The sequence below is a fragment of the Nerophis ophidion genome, linkage group LG04 (genome assembly GCF_033978795.1).
Source record: "Nerophis ophidion isolate RoL-2023_Sa linkage group LG04, RoL_Noph_v1.0, whole genome shotgun sequence".
NCBI lineage: Eukaryota > Metazoa > Chordata > Actinopteri > Syngnathiformes > Syngnathidae > Nerophis > Nerophis ophidion.
Genome location: NC_084614.1, coordinates 27,861,299 through 27,881,298, shown reverse-complemented (window position 1 = coordinate 27,881,298; position 20,000 = coordinate 27,861,299). Strand labels below are relative to the sequence as shown.

The 20,000-nt window shown below is 37.8% G+C and overlaps 2 protein-coding genes across 4 annotated transcripts in view; one reads left to right on the top strand and one right to left on the bottom strand.

The window, feature by feature from the left end:
* The window catches only part of rtn2b (reticulon 2b), an 11,517-nt gene extending 718 nt beyond the window's left edge, over positions 1-10,799 (top strand). Inside the window, exons 2-8 of one of the 2 annotated variants that reach the window (XM_061897761.1) lie at positions 252-303; positions 382-589; positions 4,166-4,304; positions 4,396-4,465; positions 7,275-7,321; positions 10,116-10,174; positions 10,242-10,799. In XM_061897761.1, coding sequence (XP_061753745.1) covers positions 384-589; positions 4,166-4,304; positions 4,396-4,465; positions 7,275-7,321; positions 10,116-10,174; positions 10,242-10,344 — 624 coding nt within the window. In that variant the 5' untranslated portion in view covers positions 252-303; positions 382-383 and the 3' untranslated portion in view covers positions 10,345-10,799. The remainder of the gene's footprint in view (positions 1-251; positions 304-381; positions 590-4,165; positions 4,305-4,395; positions 4,466-7,274; positions 7,322-10,115; positions 10,175-10,241) is intronic. The other variant, XM_061897760.1, reaches the window with a different exon arrangement.
* Positions 10,800-15,783: 4,984 nt separating this feature from the next.
* The window catches only part of nectin3b (nectin cell adhesion molecule 3b), a 72,011-nt gene continuing 67,794 nt past the window's right edge, over positions 15,784-20,000 (bottom strand). The window contains exons 7-8 of one of the 2 annotated variants that reach the window (XM_061897758.1): positions 18,230-18,332; positions 15,784-17,865 (exon numbers count right to left, since the gene is read on the bottom strand). In XM_061897758.1, coding sequence (XP_061753742.1) covers positions 17,689-17,865; positions 18,230-18,332 — 280 coding nt within the window. In that variant the 3' untranslated portion in view covers positions 15,784-17,688. The remainder of the gene's footprint in view (positions 17,866-18,229; positions 18,333-20,000) is intronic. The other variant, XM_061897759.1, reaches the window with a different exon arrangement.

Genomic DNA, 20,000 nt, shown 5'->3' with positions numbered 1-20,000 from the left:
AGTGCTCCGTAAGGGGTTAATGTTCCAACACATTTTGAAATAAGCGCGAACACACAGCCCTGTGTTGTTCTGACAGACTTACATTCTGAGCTGTGATTTTTCTTCAACAGATAAACGATCCAAAAGAAGAGGGAGTGTTGTCATTTGTTCGCGATATCTTAAAAAAATAAATATATATATATATTTGTAATGTACAGAAATAGTTTAATTACACGGCATTATTACATAACAAATGATGCTGTATTTTACAGAACCTTAATACAAGTAAGAGCAGCAAATGACGAAACTTGTGTTTACAGCCTGGTAATGTTCCTTTCCCATGATGCAACTTGATTGTCGAGGACAAGAAGATGTAACGTGCATGTGTTGTTTTCCTTATAGTGATGGACCTGGTCTACTGGAAGAGCATCAGTACAACTGGTGTGGTGTTCACAGGCATGGTGGTGTGTCTGACCACTCTGTTCCAGCTCAGTGCCATCACTGTGCTTGCTCACATCTTTATGGGTGTCATGTGTGTCACCTTCCCCCTTCGCCTGTACTATAAGCTGCTGGAGTTACTGCGATGCAACCCCGGACTCCACCCTTTCCAGTGAGTTCATCTATGCTCTTCTAAGTGGGGGTCAAATTGGGGCGCAAAAGGCCATTCGTAACAGTCAGTGAGATGCATACTTTGAAAATGCTTTGTATAGTGGTTGTACTTTGCAGAACTGCACTGCATCATACTGAGATGTTTCTAATACAGCATGAGGCTACATTACCCCAATATGAGACACTGCTCTCTGGCACTACAGCTCTACAATACTGTAAACTCCAATCACAATAATCAGAACAGTCCTGTGTTACTTCTGTTGGTATATGTCCCGGTTTATGAGAAAAACAAATGCAATATGTTTCAGTTATTATACAACCAATCATCGCGTGCAAATGCTTTATGTAGCCCTAAACAATATTTCTTTTGTGGCCATATTTTGTTCTTCATTTGTTATCTTCATTAGACTCTTGAAGCACTCCCATACCACCCTAGAGAGAACCGTCACCGCCCCACATACTCAATATGTTTACATTTACTAACAAACACATTCTTGACTTAATGTGTTTGAAACTACCTTTTTAAAATACATCTAAAGTTAAAAGTTAAAGTACCACTGATAGTCACACACACATTAGGTGTGGTGAAATCACCTTGTTCCACCCCCTGGGAGGTGAGGGTAGCAGTGAGCAGCAGTGGAATCATTTTTGGTGACTTAACCCCCAATTTCAACCCCTGATGCCGAGTGCCAAGAGGGGGGATAATGGGTTCCATTTTTATAGTCCTTGGTATGACTCGGCCGGGGTTTCAACTCACCACCTACCGATCGCAGGGCGGACACTAACCACAAGTCCACTGAGCACTAAACCTTAACTTTTAAAGATGGGATTAACATATTGATTGATTGAATTATATTTATATAGCGCTTTTCTCAAGTGACTCAAAGCGCTTTACATAGTGACACCCAATATCTAAGTTACATTCAAACCAGTGTGGGTGGCACTGGGAGCAGGTGGGTAAAGTGTCTTGCCCAAGGACACAACGGCAGTAACTAAGATGACACAAGCGGGAATCGAACCTGCAACCCTCAAGTTGCTGGCACGGCCACTCTACCAACCGAGCTATGCCGCTCCATATCCCCATATCTAGATTATGTAAACCAGTTTCCTCTTGAATGTATACACTCCCATCCATCATTGGATCAGCCGTTCTACAGAAAGCCCCACAACATTTACATTTTTATGTCTTAGTTTCTTTAATATGGTTTTTCCTCGAGCATATGAACCAGCGGCGTTAGTCCTTTCAACATGGCTAAAGGCTCCCTAAAATATCCTTAAACCTCTCTAAATAATTTGGTGGTGTGGTAAATTTTAAAACGTTCAGGTTTGTATTTGCATTTATTTTCAACACATGTAATATAAAGTAGGGAGGAATTCAGTTTTAAAAATCATAAAACCTGTCTTTATTCACTTAGATATGATTATACATATGTCAAGTGTCCCTTTACTTCGTAAACTCAAACTGTGGCGCATGTACCACTAATGGTGCGCAGGCTCCATCTAGTGGTACGTCAAAGAATGAACTGAGTAATGAAACACAGTGTTACTGTTCAAACTGTGTATAATGTTACAGTGACCAAAAATATTAAATATACTTGTTAAATAAAATCTCTGCCTTGTTTTTAATGAATATTTAAGCCTACTACGCTACTGTAATTTAATATTGGTAATTATGGTGGTACTTGGCGAGCCAAGTGTTCTTTCAGGTGGTACTTGGTGAAAATAGGTTTGAGAATCGCTGCATTAAAGGATAAAAATAATCATAATACATTAGCCCTCAGATGCACTATTATTGCATCTGAGGGTTAAGTCTACTCTGTCTTAAAAACTAGTGATCCCTCCATTTAGAACTTTAGCCAAGGTTTCTTGAACGTGCTACAATTATGCGCTATGAGATGCAAAATAACTTAAACATAACTTTGTCCGATGCTGTCACGAATAGATGTATCATATTCCTACATTTCTTATATCACCTCATTCTGGTACCCAATGGTTGGTACTGTGAGCTATTGCATCAAGGTGAGCTTTGATGACATTGTGACGTCTGTATTCAGTGAAGCGTTAGATGCTGGGTTCGTCGCTACCAGGGGAATGGAACCATTTTCAATTTTGGAACAAGCTTGTAACAAACTAATCAGTCCTGTGTATCATTCTACGCCATTGAGCATCCTAACTGAAACATTCAAGCATCGGTAACTCAATCTCTCTGTAATAATTTTTTTTTAACAAAAATAAACGACCATGGAGCCAAAGAAAGATGCAAATTGTAGCATACTGCTATGGGATGCTATTGAATTAAGAAAAGTATGGCTGTGGCGTCCGTGTAGCTTTTCTCTCTCTCTCTAAGGCAGATTTTGCCAACAAAAAGGTTAAAATGTTGGGAGCTCATTTATGTGCACTTTGCATTGTTTTATGCATCTACAATTATAATTACTCTCCATAAATTGTGTTGTGTCTGGAATGGATTATTTGGATTTACATAGCTTCTTATGGGACATTGTTTTTCCCGTTTTTTGTACAGTGCATCGATCAGACCTTTTGAAACGGACTAAAAACAAAACCCATGGTACTGCATTGTTTGCTTATATGTAATGTGTGACTTTGTTTTGTCATACGACATGCATAGTACCTAATATGCCCAGTGTATCAATATTTAGATCAGGGGTGTCAAACCTATGGCCCACGGGCCGGATCAGGCCCACAAACAGGTTTTAACCGGCTCGCGGGATGAGTTTGCAAAGTATAAAAATGAGTTGAAATTCTTGAATGAAATAAACTAATGTTCTAACTGTGTCCACTAGATGCCACAATAGCAATTCTTTGTATCTTTGTAGATTATGCTACATACTGTATGTAAAAAAAAAAAAAAAAACACACCAGTCAAGGAAAATGAGCAAACTACATAAATAACATACTTAACATACTTTGATTTTGATATTTTTTAGCTTGATGGATTGAAAATGAACACCAATGAGTTGACTGATGAACATTATCTCATAATTTATTCAGAACGTATATATAAAGAGAATATTAACCGCAACATATAAGTGTTAAAAAATCCCCCCAACAAAATTTTGATTTGTACATTTTCCGAATGTGCTTGTTCCATTTTCCAACAAAGAAACAATCTGAAGTTGTCTTTATTTTTAAGTTATTACGCCGTGATTTTACTAGTCCGGCCCACTTGGAAGTAGATTTTTCCCGATGTTGCCCCCAATCTAAAATGAGTTTGACACCCCTGATTCAGATAGATACTTAATCCCCTTGGATAAATTCAAGCATCTTTCTTGTAGCTCAAGCAATAAATACAATTTATAGAAATCTAGAAATATTTCGGTCAAAAGTCACTAATTAACTTGAAAGAGGGGCTGCTGGCTCGCAATATTTGTCTTAGACCACCTAAAATGTTTAATGGGGTTCAGATCAGAGTTCTGTGCAAGTTCTTCCTAAAATCCTACTTGATTCTCAAATGTCATAGTATGATCAAGGAGGGAGGATTAACACTACCGTCTCCATACTTTTGTCCATATATAATCACAATGTGTGTGTGTGCGTGTGTTTGTGTGTGTGTTCCCAGGGCCTACCTGGACCACGACAGCTCTCTGACAAACAAGGACACAGTAATGTTGGTAGAAGAGGTGGTGCTGCTGATTGCGTTTGCCGTCACAGAGCTCAAACGTCTTATTTTTATAGACAACGTGTTCGACTCGCTCAAGGTCTGACTGTGAGAACTGGAGAAAAAAAAAAAGAAAAAAGATCAAAACATGTGAATCACTAACTCATTCAACATTTTCTTTTTTCTATCAGTTTGTTTTACTGCTGTACATGCTGGCCTACGTTGGCGTCTTCACAACAGGACTGACTCTGATCATAACTGGTGAGTTTGAACTGTGAATATGTTCTTGGAAAGACAGAACAAACACGATATGACACAAACTACATGTAAAAATACTGTATAGTGTATTTCGAGATGCATTGTCTGTGAGTACTTCTAGTTTACTTCAACTACATCAAGTAAGGGTAGCTGATTGGCTCCTAAACAGTACTTTCAACTGAATCAGTGTCATTTTCTTATTAGAACTCACTCAAAATATTATACATATAAATAAATACACAAATGTGGCACATCTCCGACAACTTTGTCTTTATTGTACAACGTTCCTAAGCAAGGGATAAATTATTTGAGTAACATGACCGAAAGTGACTTTTTTTTATCATAGAAATAAATGAAATATGATAGATTATTGACACAAAGCACATTAGTGATAACTTTTTTTATGTAAACACCAAAGAATAATTTAAATAACAGGACTGTGCTGAGATTTTAATTCCCCCACCTGTAGTTGAAATATCAAATATGAAAGGAAAAATACATATTATGGTCTTTCCATGGCCTAGAGCAGTGGTTCTCAAACGTGTTTTATCAAGTACCACCTTGGAAAAAACGTAGCTCTCCGACTCCGAGTACCACTATAGTGACCAAAATCAAAATACAGTGGCCTAGTAGGCCTAAGTATTCATTAAAAACGAGTCAGAAGTTTTATTTAACAAGTTTATTTCATATTTCTGGCCACTGTAACATTACACGCAGTTTGAACAGTAACATTATATTTGGATACAGAAAACCCCCCCACTTTACTTTAATCAAGTGATTCTTTGATGTACCACTAGATGAAAGCCGCGTACCACAGATTGAGAATCACTGATTTAGAGTCTGTGATGTGTGATGCAACTTCCTATGAACTATGTGACTTGCGGAATATTACAGTTTTTTATAGAAGGGGTTAATGGGTTAAGGCAGAGGTCTTCAACAGGGGTTTGTGAACATCAGGGGTCCGCAGAGGTACTGTAGGGGATCGTAAAATATTTGATTTAAAAAAATAACAATAATTATATAATTCCCATGCAATTTTTCCACAAACAAATGTCTTTACATAGATCGTAACATTGATCTAAAACACTACAGTGTAGCTTAAAAATGTTAGTGGCATGGACCAACCATTATTCAGATATTCAACAAGGTTTTTCTGGTTATTTTTCAGAAACAATTACTTTTTTTCTGGCCAAGTTAACATTTTTTCACTTGCCTGAGAGTGCCCTGTGCTGGATTAAGTCATGATCTTTCAGAAAGAAAACAAGCAGTGCAAATTGAACAGGCTGCTCATCCTGTCTCACTTGCTCTGCTGGAGTCCCCCGAGGTTCAGTATGGGGGCCAATATTATTCAGTCTGTATGTAAATGACTTACCCTTGGTTTGCAACACAGTAAAAATACAATTATATGTTTATTATACAGTTCCATATACACATGCCAGAACAAAAGCCGGTGCAGCAGCAATTTTCTCCGGAGGCATGGTCCAAGTCTCATTCTGGCTCCAGAACTCATGTATACACTTAAACACTAAAAAAACAAAACTGTATGCATGTTTTTCTCGTGTCAGCCAGCAGGGAGTGAACAGCCATCTGTTCTGGTCAATGGAAAGCATGTACAGGTTTGATTGATTGATTGAAACCTTTATTGGTAGATTGCACAGTACAGTACATATTCCGTACAATTGACCACTAAATGGTAACACCTGAATAAGTTAATCAATTCATGGTACAAATATATACTATCAGCATAATACAGTCATCACAAGTTAATCATCAGAGTGTATACTTTGAATTATTTACATTATTTACAGTCCGGGATGCTATCAGCATACTTTAGTCATCAACAATTATATCATCTGAGAAATGGACATTGTAACAGTGTAGGTCTCACTTCGTAGGATATGTACAGCGAGCGGTGAACATAGGTGGTACAACAATTCAAATATCTCAGAATAATCTTTGACTCAACCTTAACTTTCAAAGACAATGTTAAAAAATTGCTAACATTGTTAAATCTAACTTGGCAAACGTTAAACATACGATGCCATACTCGATGGTAGAGTCTGGATAGGTATATAGGCATACTATGATATTTAGTCACATGAAATACAACTAAGTCCCACACGTCTGAGAGCACTTTGAGGACACTCAAGTCCCCGTCCAAGAAAACACTTAGAACTCTAGACAGGAAGCCCTTGCATTACCATTATTGTAACGTTGTAGGCAAGTATAATATTTTAGATTTTGAGAGCTACCAAAAGTTTCTGGATGCTTGTCTTATTTTTAAAGTTCTAAGTCGAATTGCTTCTCCACCCTTAATGGATTATTTATATGAACAAAACCAACAATGGAGTCAGAACCAGAGTACTAACAAGGGGAGACTGTAGTATTCAATGGCTCAGGACTACAATCAGCCAAATGGTACTGTCTGGAGACACAGCTTCATGGAATACTTTACCGGACAGAGTACATAAACGGTCGGACCTATCTGACATTTAAAAGGGTCCTTAAAATTGGTTGAAGTCAAACCAGTCATGCTCCCATCGATGAACTTCTCCCTGGAGTCTATTTTAAAACTCTGATTATTTGTACCTGTGGTGTTAGTTTGTCTGTTGTGTCAATAGTGTCTATGTATTTGTGTTGTTCTACCTCCCTAAGACATAGGATGCAATTTGGCTTTTGTACTAATTCCGGTATATTTATCTTGAAGCTGTTCTTTTGCTGACACATGTATTAATATGCACCGTCTTTATTCAAATAAACAACAACAAAAAAGAAACAAATAAAAAGTCCAATGTGAATATTTGTGTTACAGCTGTGATTGCTGTTTTTTCCTTCCCTCTTCTCTACAAAAAACAGCAGGTAAGATTTGAAATATAAGTGGAAAAAGATCCAATTCAAGAGTTGTAAGCTCAATTAGCGAGGTATTCATATAACAATAGCCGTATTGTATCCTATTGTGATAAGTATTTACTGTAATATTTTGCATCGGTGGTGTAGCTAAAGAAGATAACTAAAATACTAGAAACGTTTTGGAGTTTGATGCATGCAGTCAGTAGAGGTTTTCTATACGGGCCACATGGGCAATTTTTCTTGAAGCAGTGTTTCCTAAAAAGTGGGTCAAAACCCCTTCGGGAGTTGGGGTGAGATGTCAGTAGGGTTGCAAGTAGCTACATAATGTGTCTAAACTCTACTATTCATTTTAGACTGATAGAGCAGCCTGAAGCTTAGTGGCGACAATGCTCAATGTAATTAAAAGGCACCCTGTTCTACCCGTTAGCAGTAGTAAGCACACAGGAACACATGCACACAGCTAATGGAGACAAAAAGATGAGGTTTGTGACAGAATTGAAAAAAAAAAAAAAGGAGTCATCGTCAGTGGCATATAAAAAAAATATAACAGTGTGTTGTAAATATAAATACGTATAATCAAGTTCCATCCATTTTCTACCGCTTATTCCCTTTTGTATAATCAAGTTCTCAATAGTGATTAAATTTGTATGCTGGGTCGCAGAATATTATATATATTACATTAATATAAAATATATGCACATTTTACACTGACTTATGACATAACAGAGCGAATGTTGGCAAATGTGCCGCCCAAACAAAAAAACGTTCTAGTTGGTAGTGACATTTTTGTAGGCTGAAACGCAAATATTTCTACTGACACAGATGACAGCGTATGATATAAATATTATTTTTCAATGTTTTTAAAGTAAACATTGAAAAGTTGTGCTGCTTTGTTTGACATGTCACTTTTTGCAGTGTATAGTTTAATTGCGGTCATGAAACAGCCAGGTTCCGTTTGATTGGTGAAATAGAGTTAAAGGTATCTAGCACTTACTTTGAATTAGTTAAATAGAGTCATGTGACTGTGCCTTATGCTTATTCGGGACAATGAACAATCTGGTTTCCAGACTGTAAACGAGCCAGATTATAGCATAGTTGCTAATTTACATCTGTAGTATCAAGACATAAAAAACACAGGACAATATAATAATATAATATAATGAAACAATGAAAAGAAGGAAATTAGACAAGGGGACGGTATGACTAAAATTTAAAGAGACAATTTCAGATAACTTTTAAAAAGGTGTAAAAAGTGGGACATTCTCTAATATTTATGGGAAGTCTGTTCCAGAAATGACTTCCTTGGACTGACAGAACTGTTTGTCCAAAGGTTGTCTTTCTGCTGAGGAGATCAAGGTCTCTACTGAAGAAGGCCCTCGTGCCAAAACCTCTGTCAGTCCTCAGTTTATATGTGGATAGTGGGGCGGGGGGTAGTCCGTGAAAACGTTATCAATTAAATAATTGTTTTTAAAATGAATAAAATGTTACACTGATGGAATGACGGAGGGCTTTGATCAAGGATGTTTAGAGATTGTTTGAATAACATTTCGATTGGTTCTAATATTCCGTTTCCAGTGAGTGACCAGGTTGTGATGCAGTAATCTCTGTTGGAAAATATCATTAAGTGTAAAAACACATCTTAGCAAACTTAATTGTCCTGGAAGGTTTAATTTGTTTAAAATTCTGCAGATTGAACTAGATGTTTTGCCATTGGTTTGATTGGTTATTTTTGTAAGAAAGTGCCCGGTATCAAGTTACTTTAAGATAAAGTTAAACCTCCCCCCAGGAACACACCGGACCACACTAGTTTTTTGGGAAAACTACTGAAACAGATTTGTTTTTGTTTAACAACAAATAATGTGTAAGGAGCCAATTCTGGATACTTATAAAGGGCTGATGGTAGGATGCATGATGCTTCCTGTGTGCTTTTTGTGGTCGTAAAGATAATGGTATCATCAGTATTCAGTTAAAGTTCACATTCATGCAAACATTTGGCAGGTCATTTATATATAAAGAAAACAATACCGGTCCCAGAATAGAGCATTGTGGAACCCTTACTTGGCACTCAAGATAGGCTGATAAGGTGCCACCAACCCCCTCTGATTGTCTTCTGTTGGACAATCAATATTAAAACCAAGCTACTGCAAAGTAAAGGAGTCAGTTTAGACAGGAGAGCTTGGTGGTTTACTGTAGCAAAAGCCTTCTTCAAGTCTGAAAGAACCGCACCAACACAGGTGATGGTTATGGAATTGTCTCCGGCATTGAGCCAAACAAACACGTCTTTGCAAGCAGTAATCATTATGATAAACAAATGTGATGATACAAAAATCAGAAAGAAACTTAATGTAGCTGCGTACAATTAATTCACTAAAATACGGAAATAAAAGTATGTTGAATTACAACTACTATATCAAAAAGTTACTTTGGTAAATGTAGCACGTTACTACTTACCTCTGGATATACAACACTACAAACTACAAAGGCAATACTAGATATTAAAGGGTATCTATTATGCAAAACCAACGTTTCTTACCTATTTGTACCGTTTTTGTATTTGGGATCTGCATAAGTCTCAAAATGTTGAAATCCAACCATGGAGGCATAGCGATATTCATAAAAAATTAGTGAGGTTTTTACAACATGTCATGTCAGTGGGCATCGCCATTTATGGTTAAGATTTAAGAGCTTTGCTTGAGTATAAAGGGCTGATGGTGGGATGGGCTAACTGGAGACTCTAAATATTTGTAAATGTGAGCATGAATGTTTGTATGTGTCCTAAATGTACTTCTTTATGATGCTTCAGGTGAGGATAAGAAGGATTGTAAGAACTTACAAATCTTTTGAGAAGAAAATCAGAAACTGGTAAGTATCTCAAACAATGAGCACCTTGTTGTGCCTTTTTAAACATGACACAGTGTTTCTGCATCAGGTGTCTCAGTGTGTACGAGGCAGTGAGATCCTCTCGTTCAGCAGCTGCTGCCTCGAAAGCTCCAGCTGTACCTGCCCCCAGACAGAAAGTGAAAGCCAAGTAAAGACATCATCCAGAGCGTTTACATTGGTCAAAACGATGACAGTGGTGGCGCGTCTTCAGTGGGGCCGCTCACTTCTGTTAGTCCACCATGACGTTGGGTTAGGAGCTGCAATCTAATCAATGCTGACAGCTGAAAACAAAGCTGCTATTCATTACTGGAGAAGTGGGAGGGGAGGAAATGTATTCACCAAGATACTTTCTGTGTGTGTGTGTATATGTGTGTGCGTGTGTGTGTGTGCATGCGTGCATGTGTGCTTGTGCGTGTGTGGGCAAACTGCTTCACACATCCACTTCAATCAGGGACAGTACACACAAGAAATTGTTTTTGTTGTTTGTCTGTGCAGGCAACAGGTCTATTTTTACATTAACACGAGCTCCGTGTTCCTGTCGGGTAACAAAATAAAGCTCCTTGCCCACCAGCATCATTAGAATAAAACTGATATGACCATCCCCTAACCCGATTATTGCTGAATGTTTTAGTGTTTGCATTGAGGAGTACATATTTGTGACTTTTATATGTGAAATTTCATCTACTTCTGATGTTATTATTAGACAACAACATCCATCCATCCATTTTTTAGCGCTTGTCCCTCTTGGGGTCATACATGGGAAAATTCAACTTCATGTGCATAGCATAAAGACTTAAAATGCCACAATACTATCCTACATAGTAATTCACATGCAAACTGTTTTGAAGAAATATTTACAATTTACCTGCTGGGTGGTCCTGATTTGGTAAACATGCAGATTATTTTTTTTTTATTGTCCTCCAGAATGCTCATTATTATTATTTAAAGATACTGTCGTACACTATTTTGTCACCTATAACAAAAAGCTTGTTTAGATAGCTTAGAATATGATAACATACATTTTAGTGTCTTTAATGTAAAAAAAATATCAAAGTGACCCAGCTGCATCCTACACATTTATTTTCAGTGGAAGAAGCTTACATGAAAGGTTATGATACTAGTGTAAAAAATTCATGACTGCAGAACTTTACGTGACTTGCTGGTGCTAGTATTTCTTGACAAATAGCTACTGTTCTGCAAATGTATGGATCTGTTTATCAAGGGCTTTTATTTAAAATAAACTTGCTAAAGATCAATAATACTGCACACCATGTCTTAATGAGCCACATGTACAACACATACTGGTCCACTGTATACACAATATAATACCAGAGTGTATATAAAGTGTTTACTGTTCATGCTGGTACTGTGGCTGTGAAATATCATTTGTTGAAGCTGACAACTTTAAAGTACATTTTCTGCAGAGAAATATCCACAATATTCACTTTTGCTTAATCGTCGTTTTTGTAGTCTTTGTAAAGACACATGACCCCAACAAATAACATCAGTCCTTAATTTTGTTTTGTATTTTTGGCTGTTCATATTTAACTCAGATCTACTCTACATATTGTTTTGTTTTTGTATCATCTACAACAAAAAGAGAAGCAACTGAACAAACGTGTAACAATATATTCTGTCCAAAATAATTTGCGTATTTACAACATGAGCACCATGCCTTTAAACATTCATTGGCCATTTAGTATTTCTAGATTGTTACAAAATCCTAAATGTAAGGTCACACTGGGGACATATCTGGTAAATGTATTTTCTCTTTGTCATTTTTTACACGTTTATTTATTTTGAAGGAGATACATTAATTGATTTCAAGTAAATACATTGAACACACTTGGGATTATTTTTAGTAAAACCATAATATAGAGAAAATTCCCCAAAGTTGTTTTGCGTGACAGTGTTGCACTGCTGTTGCACTCTCTCATATGGCCACTAGATGCTGCTGTTGTTAAGCATCAGCATACAGGTTGTGTTCTGCTGAGTAAACAGCAGATACAAAGGCATGTAGACCAGGGGTGTCCAAAGTGCTCGATTTTAATTGGCCTGAGACTCATTATAGAGTAAAATTTAACACAATTAAACATTTTTTTTAATCAATATTGACAGTTTTTTTGTTAACTAAATGGAAACAGAAATAGCTGAAAAGTTGATACATGCAATGATAAGGCTAACTGTTTTCTTTAAATTTAGCCTCTATAAGATTTGTTTTCAAATTATTTTTTAACAAAATTCAACAAACATTAAAAATGTTCAGCATGCATTCTTTAAATTTTTCGAGTAAAAAAGGTATTTGGACACCTTAGTCATGTTCAATATGAGTGAGGCACCATTACAAAGGTCCTCTGCACACAATGTTCCCTTTTCAGCACACAGTGAATCCAAGTGGATACAATGTGGCTGTCCCTTTGAAAAGGAATTTTCATCACACTTTCTCTACAACATTAAAAAAAAGTTTTGTCGTATGATGATGGACTTTACGTTCTTATTTCGTCGCGTAGTTGTGTGAAAACTCTTACTTCTTGTATATGCCTGCACAAAACTAAATTGACTAAAGTATGTGGAAACAGCACAGACACACTCTTACAATGGGTAACAGCAGCTAAAGCATACAACAATGGCTATTCTGTAGGCATACAGCGGAACCTCGATTTACGAACGCCTCTGTTTGCGACCTTTTTGGTTTACGAACGTTTACATTACGGCAAATATGCCCCTGTGTGCGAACCATGTTTCAGCGTACAAACGCTTAATTGATTGATTAATTTTGCACGCCGTTGAAGCCATCTGCGGCTGCCATTTTGATGACATTTCGTCCTGCACACATGGCACGGTCATTTTGAAGAAGCGGTGCCCCCTTCGTCACATCCTGCAAATGCGGGCGCGGCCATTTCGGAGAGCTTTGGCAGCAAGCGACACTTCTTATTTCCACAATTGTCGTACCTTGCGCTGGTCAGAGATGTGTCAGCCTGTGTTGGAGATCACGTTGTGTGATCAGAAACACCTTAAATGTTTCCAAACTCTCACAGTCTTGCTATAGTATATAGCTTCAAGTTGGCGGACAAGCGCTTTGAGGTAGCGTTTCTGTGGCTTGCAGCACTTTCAGTTTGTAGGAAAAGGTACTACTGGGACGCAAGTTGATGAAGGATCACTACACACTGCTAATTTTTGCTAACGCTAGCAGTGACTATTTAAAGCCACTGCTTGTTTACCACTCTGAAACTCCCAGAGTGTTCAACAATTTAAACAAATATGTGCAGACACAAGGTAAAACTATTTTTTGCTTTTTATCGTAGCAACATGATGGTTAACGTTTTGGAATGCACCAATGTGACTTTTGTGTGTGTGTGTGCATGTTGACATTTAAACTTGCTGTAATGTTGTGTTGTTTGGATAAAAAAGATATTGTTGAGATATTACCCCCTTTTTATGTTGGTTTGATGATCGCATGTAAATAATAAAAATAAATTCCATCCATCCATCCATTTTCTACCGCTTATTCCCTTTTGGGGTTGCGGGGGGCTCTGGTGCCTATCTCAGCTACATTCGGGCGGAAGGCGGGGTACACCCTGGACGAGTCGGCCCTCATCGCAGGGCCAACAAAGATAGACGGACAACATTCACACTCACATTCACACACTAGGGCCAATTTAGTGTTGCCAATCAACATATCCCCAGGTGCTTGTCTTTGGAAGTGGGAGGAAGCCGGAGTACCCGGATGGAACCCACGCAGTCACGGGGAAGACATGCAAACTCCACACAGAAAGATCCCGAGCCCGGGATTGAACCCAGGACTGTAGGACCTTCGTATTGTGAGGCAGATGCACTAACCCCTCTGCCACCGTGAAACCCTAAAAATAAATTATTGTTTATCATTATTGCTCAGTGGACTTGGAGTTAGAGTCTCATCAGTTCCAACCCCAGCCGAGTCATACCAAAGACTATAAAAATGGGCCCCATTGCCTCCCTGCTTGGCACTCATAGTTGGAATTGGGGGTTGAACCACCAAAATGATTCCCAAGAGTGGCCATCGCTGCTGCTCACTGCTCCCCTCACCTCCCAGGGGTTGGAAAAAGGGGATGGGTCAAATGCAGATGGTTCTTTAACCACACCCAGTAGTACTTTTTAACTTTTATTGTGTGATCGAATATAAAAGAAGATTAATCACTTCCGGATTATGGGCATATTACATGGTCTGTAATTGCTAGAATGGGCGGTCCATTTCGCTTCAAAACAGAGCTTTGGATAAAACTAAGGTAACTTGTTGGTATTGCAGCGACAAACATTTTTATCATCGCCGCACATTAAGTTTAAAATATCATAAAGCAACACACATACTCAAGGATGGTGCCGCCTTTTTTTGTAAACAGCTACTAGTGACTTTTTTGTGACTTGGAGACTCTGAGGTGGTAGCAAGCAGCAGTCACCCTCAGCGAGCAGTGACGGCTGCTGCTCTGCTCGCGTTGATAGCTACATGCTAGCATTAATGCTAGCTACCTACTCAGTGGCCTAGTGGTTAGAGTGTCTGCCCTGAGATAGGTAGGTCGTGAGTTCAAACCCCGGCCGAGTCATACCAAAGACTATAAAAATGGGACCCATTACCTCCCTGCTTGGCACTCAGCATCAATGGTTGGAATTGGGGCTTCAATCATCAAAAAAGATTCCCGGGCGTGGCCACCGCTGCTGCTCACTACTCCCCTCACCACCCATGGAGTGATCAAGGGTGATGGGTCAAATGTAGAGAATAATTTTGCCACACCTAGTGTGTGTGTGTGTGACAGTCATTGGTACTTTAACTTTAACATTGACAAGAAGCATTCCATTCCAGAAACTATTAATAGTAACACAAAACATTTGATAGACAATAATTATAGTTTACATGCATAAAACTATTCAAAATACATTTAAATGACAAATGAAATTAATAAATGAACATTTAACATCACGTTTACTTTTAATGAAGACTCTTGTTGGAGCAGATGACAAGAGGAGGAGAGACTCATGCGAATGGCAACTTCTTACTTTGCTACGAGATCTTTCTTGAATTCAATAGTGTTTCTTGCGCTCTTTATTAAGGTGTTGTCACTTGCAACTTTCTTGGGCCCCATGCTGGTTTATTTTTCAGTCCTACTTACTCAAAAAGAACGCACAGAGGTTGAATCACCACTGTTTGGACACTCGATTATGCAGGATGATAGGACGTTTGTTACGTGCAATGTTGTAGTGTAAAAATTATGAATTATTAATAATTATTTTGTTGGAAAAATAATTATATAAAAAGTGGGGTATACAAAAACAAAGGTACAGCTGTAAAATTATCCCAAAGGTAAGACTTTCAGTACAGCCATCTTTTTAAACCATTCACCAAAACTAAAAAGTGATTATCATTAAAAATAAAACTTGAATTGATTCCTAGTTCTAAATCAAATTATATAGAAAAATAAAATAAAAATTTAATTCTAGGTTTATGTCAAAATAAGGAATTATTGTACTTTTCACCAAACTAAATTGGTTTGGTGAAAGTGGAAATGGATCCCACCCTACTTGCATGAATATCAGCCACATGAAGCAGTACATCATAGTAACCATAGTGTATTTGTATTTTCTAGACAAAACAAAAGTGTAGTTGTCAGGACAACAAATACCCTACAACCTAATAAGAACACTTCTACACAGTACATTAGACAGCTGAGTCACTGTAAAAAGAATACCAGATTAGTGCATAAAACAAAGATGTACAGTTTTCTAAGAACCTGTGCTGTCAACACAAAACTGCAAAGTGAGGCAGAGATGAGCATTTTCTTCCCTGCCGTCAGTGCGGAAGGTCTCAACAGACCACAATGGTTCCAGTGTGTTTTGGTGTGACGTTACGCATGGTGATGCATAAATCTATCTATAATTCACAGTCGGATAATATTAGAGGGCAAAAGATCAAGTGATTTTAAAGTTAGCCCTAAAAGACTAAGTACTTTATACACTTGCCAAACATACATGCAGGGATCTAAAAAAAAAAAGGCTTGCCCCGAAGCATATAAGACAGGAGGGTCCAAACCATGTACACAAAAAATTATGTCTCAGACCTGACATACATTTATGAAACAAAAGAAGAGAAAACATAGAATGTCTATCAAAAACATGTTTTAAACAAACAACATTTTTTTATTTATTTGACAAACACTGTAAATAGAAACTACATTCTATTTTTTTTTTTACAAAAATGTACCCCTGAATGTATGATTTTATCAGTTTGAGATAGATACATTGTTCAGGGCTTGAAGTAAATATATTAAATTGACAACTCAAAGAAACAAAAATGTGCTTCACAATGTTTGCTGATTTTAGACTGATGTGGGTTTAAAGTATTTTATTGTATTCTTTGAATATGTTGAGGTCCCCAAAAAAAAAACAGGTTAATGTCCGCTGGCCCACATTTTGAACACCCCTGTTATAAGATAAGCGCCTTAATGTTTATATTAAAACTTATGCTGGCCTCGTTTAAGGGTAAAAGGCACTCTTTATCCTATATTAGCCAATTATTCCTTAAAATAAAGACAATTGCTACCGTAATCTTTTTGTGACTATTTCTTCACCTCTCAGTAACTTTTTAAGAGTGTTATTATTGCTCTGAAAGCAGTAAACCAGCAACAATATCAGAATATAAAGATATATTTGCTAAGCTAAGCTAGGCTAAGCTAATGCTACATTCCTCAGAACTGGGAAGCCATAAGCCCAACTTACTCAGCGTTGCTTCGCAACCTCATGTAGAAGTTTATGTGTAAGGCATCTTAGTCTGAAAATGACATAATCGCTGTGATAACGAACCCTGGCCGCAGTTCTGTGTGGTACTCATCTGGACTGTGGAACCATTGGCACACATGTTTGTATGTCAGAAACTGAAATTTGGGCTTTACGTTTTATTGTTTTGTTTTTTATGTTTTATTGTTTTGTATTGTGTTTTTATATATGTAATAGATCTTAAGGTCTCAAATAAAGATTGATGATGATGATGATGATAATACATTTATGTACAAAGTATTTTTTTTATTTTTTTAACCAAAGGATAGCAAAAGATTAGTTTAGTTGTCAGGACTGTAAACAATTAAATTGTTTCTTCACAACATAAACAGCTTATTGTGGTTGTCAGTCACGTTTTTGTCTTGTCTGTGGTTGTATCCTGCAAACTGCAACTTGGATATTTCCTTTTTTTCTAGGAAGTATTGAAAGCAGCGTAAGCTGAGACCTGAGTATCAAATTCAACACACAGGCATGCATGTGCATGAACACTCGGAGAAGTAAATAAACATTTAACCGCCCCCCAAAAAGTGTTCTTTTCAGGGAATGCTCATTTTACGGTGTATTTCTATGTTAACATGTCTGTCAAAAGGAAGCCGGTCCTCCAGAAGAACCAAATACTGATGGCTCAGTGGTTACTGTAGATCCAATCTGCTCGGAGCTTGATGGCGCTCAAAGTGAGAGCTGACATTTCGTCACACATAATGTTCACGGTGGTTGATGTACACTCGTTCTGTCCCACTCTGGTGACAAACCCACTCCAGGCTGGACAGACGGTGGGTGGGGCTTTGTGTCCCCGGTGGTCCCGGCCTCGCTTTGGGAGGTCGCTGCCTCTCGGTGGCCTCGCACCTTCGCTCGGCCCTGCGGCTCTGCTTGGAAACAAAACATCTGATGAAGACCATCCATCCATCCATCCATCTTCTTCTGCTTATCCGAGGTCGGGTCGCAGGGGCAGCAGCCTAAGCAGGGAAGCCCAGACTTCCCTCTCCCCAGCCACTTCGTCTAGCTCTTCCCGGGGGATCCCGAGGCGTTCCCAGGCTAGCCGGGAGACATAGTCTTCCCAACGTGTCCTGGGTCTTCCCCGTGGCCTCTTACCGGTTGGACGTGCCCTAAACACCTCCCTAGGGAGGCGTTCGGGTGGCATCCTGACCAGATGCCCGAACCACCTCGTCTGGCTCCTCTGATGAAGACTAAATGTGCATATTAACACAGGGATGAAGATGAGGATTAAGATACCTGACACAGCCAGGCCACCTGAGAGGCATGGACCCCTATAGGAACAGCAGGGGCTCGCTCTGAGTAGGGAGGAGGAGGCTTATGTGTCGGGGGAAGGTCGATTCTTCAAAGAAGCAAACACAAAAAAAATACCAGTAAATACGAGTAAAGAACATGGCAGGATTTCTACCAGACAAGGAAATTATAACATTTTGTTGAAATGGTCAATTTCCCATTGTATTAATGATAATACTAATACTACAGTCAACCCTTTACCATTTTTGAAAAATCAACAATAATAAAATACTTAAATTATGATCAATAATGTGTTTAAAAAAAAAAAAAAATTCTCAAGGTTTTTACTGTCAACTGTTAACTAAAAAATGGTCATATCTTTCTTGTAGTTTTATTCCTTTTTTATTATTATTTTTTGTATTTATCCCACACTATAATTGCTTTATTGTGTCACTTTTAAAATGGTTTTGTCACGGTTTATTTGCTTTTTTTTGGTCATTTTTTTAAATTTATTTTTATTTATTTATTTTTTTTGCATCTGATCAAGCCACAAAAATGTGACTTTCTTTCTTCTTCTTTTTTTTTTTTTTAAGTGTGAACGGTGGAGAGGTCCCCGGTAGGTGATCTAGTGATAACTTCCTGAGGATCCTTGATGCCCGGGAATATTCATCCATCTTGCTATGGTCTGGATCGTCGGCTGATCCTGAGCCAGAGCAGGATGGATGGATATAAACAATATTTGGCTACCTTTTCCTAATAATGTCGACACTGTAAACCTTGAGTTGTTAAAGCCCAAGTACACCTCTCACCTCAAGTGTGCATGTGAGTGTGTATAAGTGCATGTGTGCATGTATGAAGGGTCTGAGAGAGCAAAGTATGATTGTTATTTAAAGGTGATTTTAACTGTAAAATTCAATAAATTATACTTGCAAAAAAATTAAAATACAACTGCTAACTATTACCCGACCATTGTTATTACTATTACTAAAATATAAGAGGTTTAGTTGTTCCCTTCATTAATGTGTCCAAAGATTTTTGTTGGTATGAAATTCCAGCTATTTGAAAAAACATTTCTTATAAAGCGGTACCTCAACTTAAGTATGCCCTATTTGAAGAGTGTTTTGAAATAAGAGCTGTCTTCTCAGATAATCGTTAGGCTTTAGGTTGTCAGCAAAAATTTGACTTACAAATATCCCCGCCATTAGTTGGTGTAGTAAATGTCACAGTGAACCCCGTAAGATTTGTCAAAAAATAACTGGACGTACTTGCTCTACAGATAGAGATGCACATAACTTTAGTATGTGAAGGACAGAAGAAGAGGATGATATTCATTGAATTCAAGAAATAAATGATCAAAAACATGACTTAGTGTGTCGCCTATTTGGCGAAGTCATTCAAGCGTACCACTGCAAGTCTGCACCACACTGAAGAAAATGAGTTGGTGGCAGCCAAGTATGTTAAAAAAATATGTTAAAGTTGGACAGCTATGAAAATATACAAAAAGCTGCTGTTGGTGTGTTTGACCGAGAAGCAGCTGGAAAGAGAAACTGTGGAAGTCCACTCTCCAAAGTAAATGTTGTAAATTACTACATACAACTGTAGTTGTTATTACTTAATTCTATTGTAATTAATATAATACTTCTTATTTAAAAACGTGTTTTTCTTTAAAAAAGTCACGTCACATGTTACATGTTGTTGGGGGTAAGAAATTAAATGTAATTGATTTCCATTAATTTTAATGTGAGACAATTGATTAAAATACAAGTGTTTTGAATTA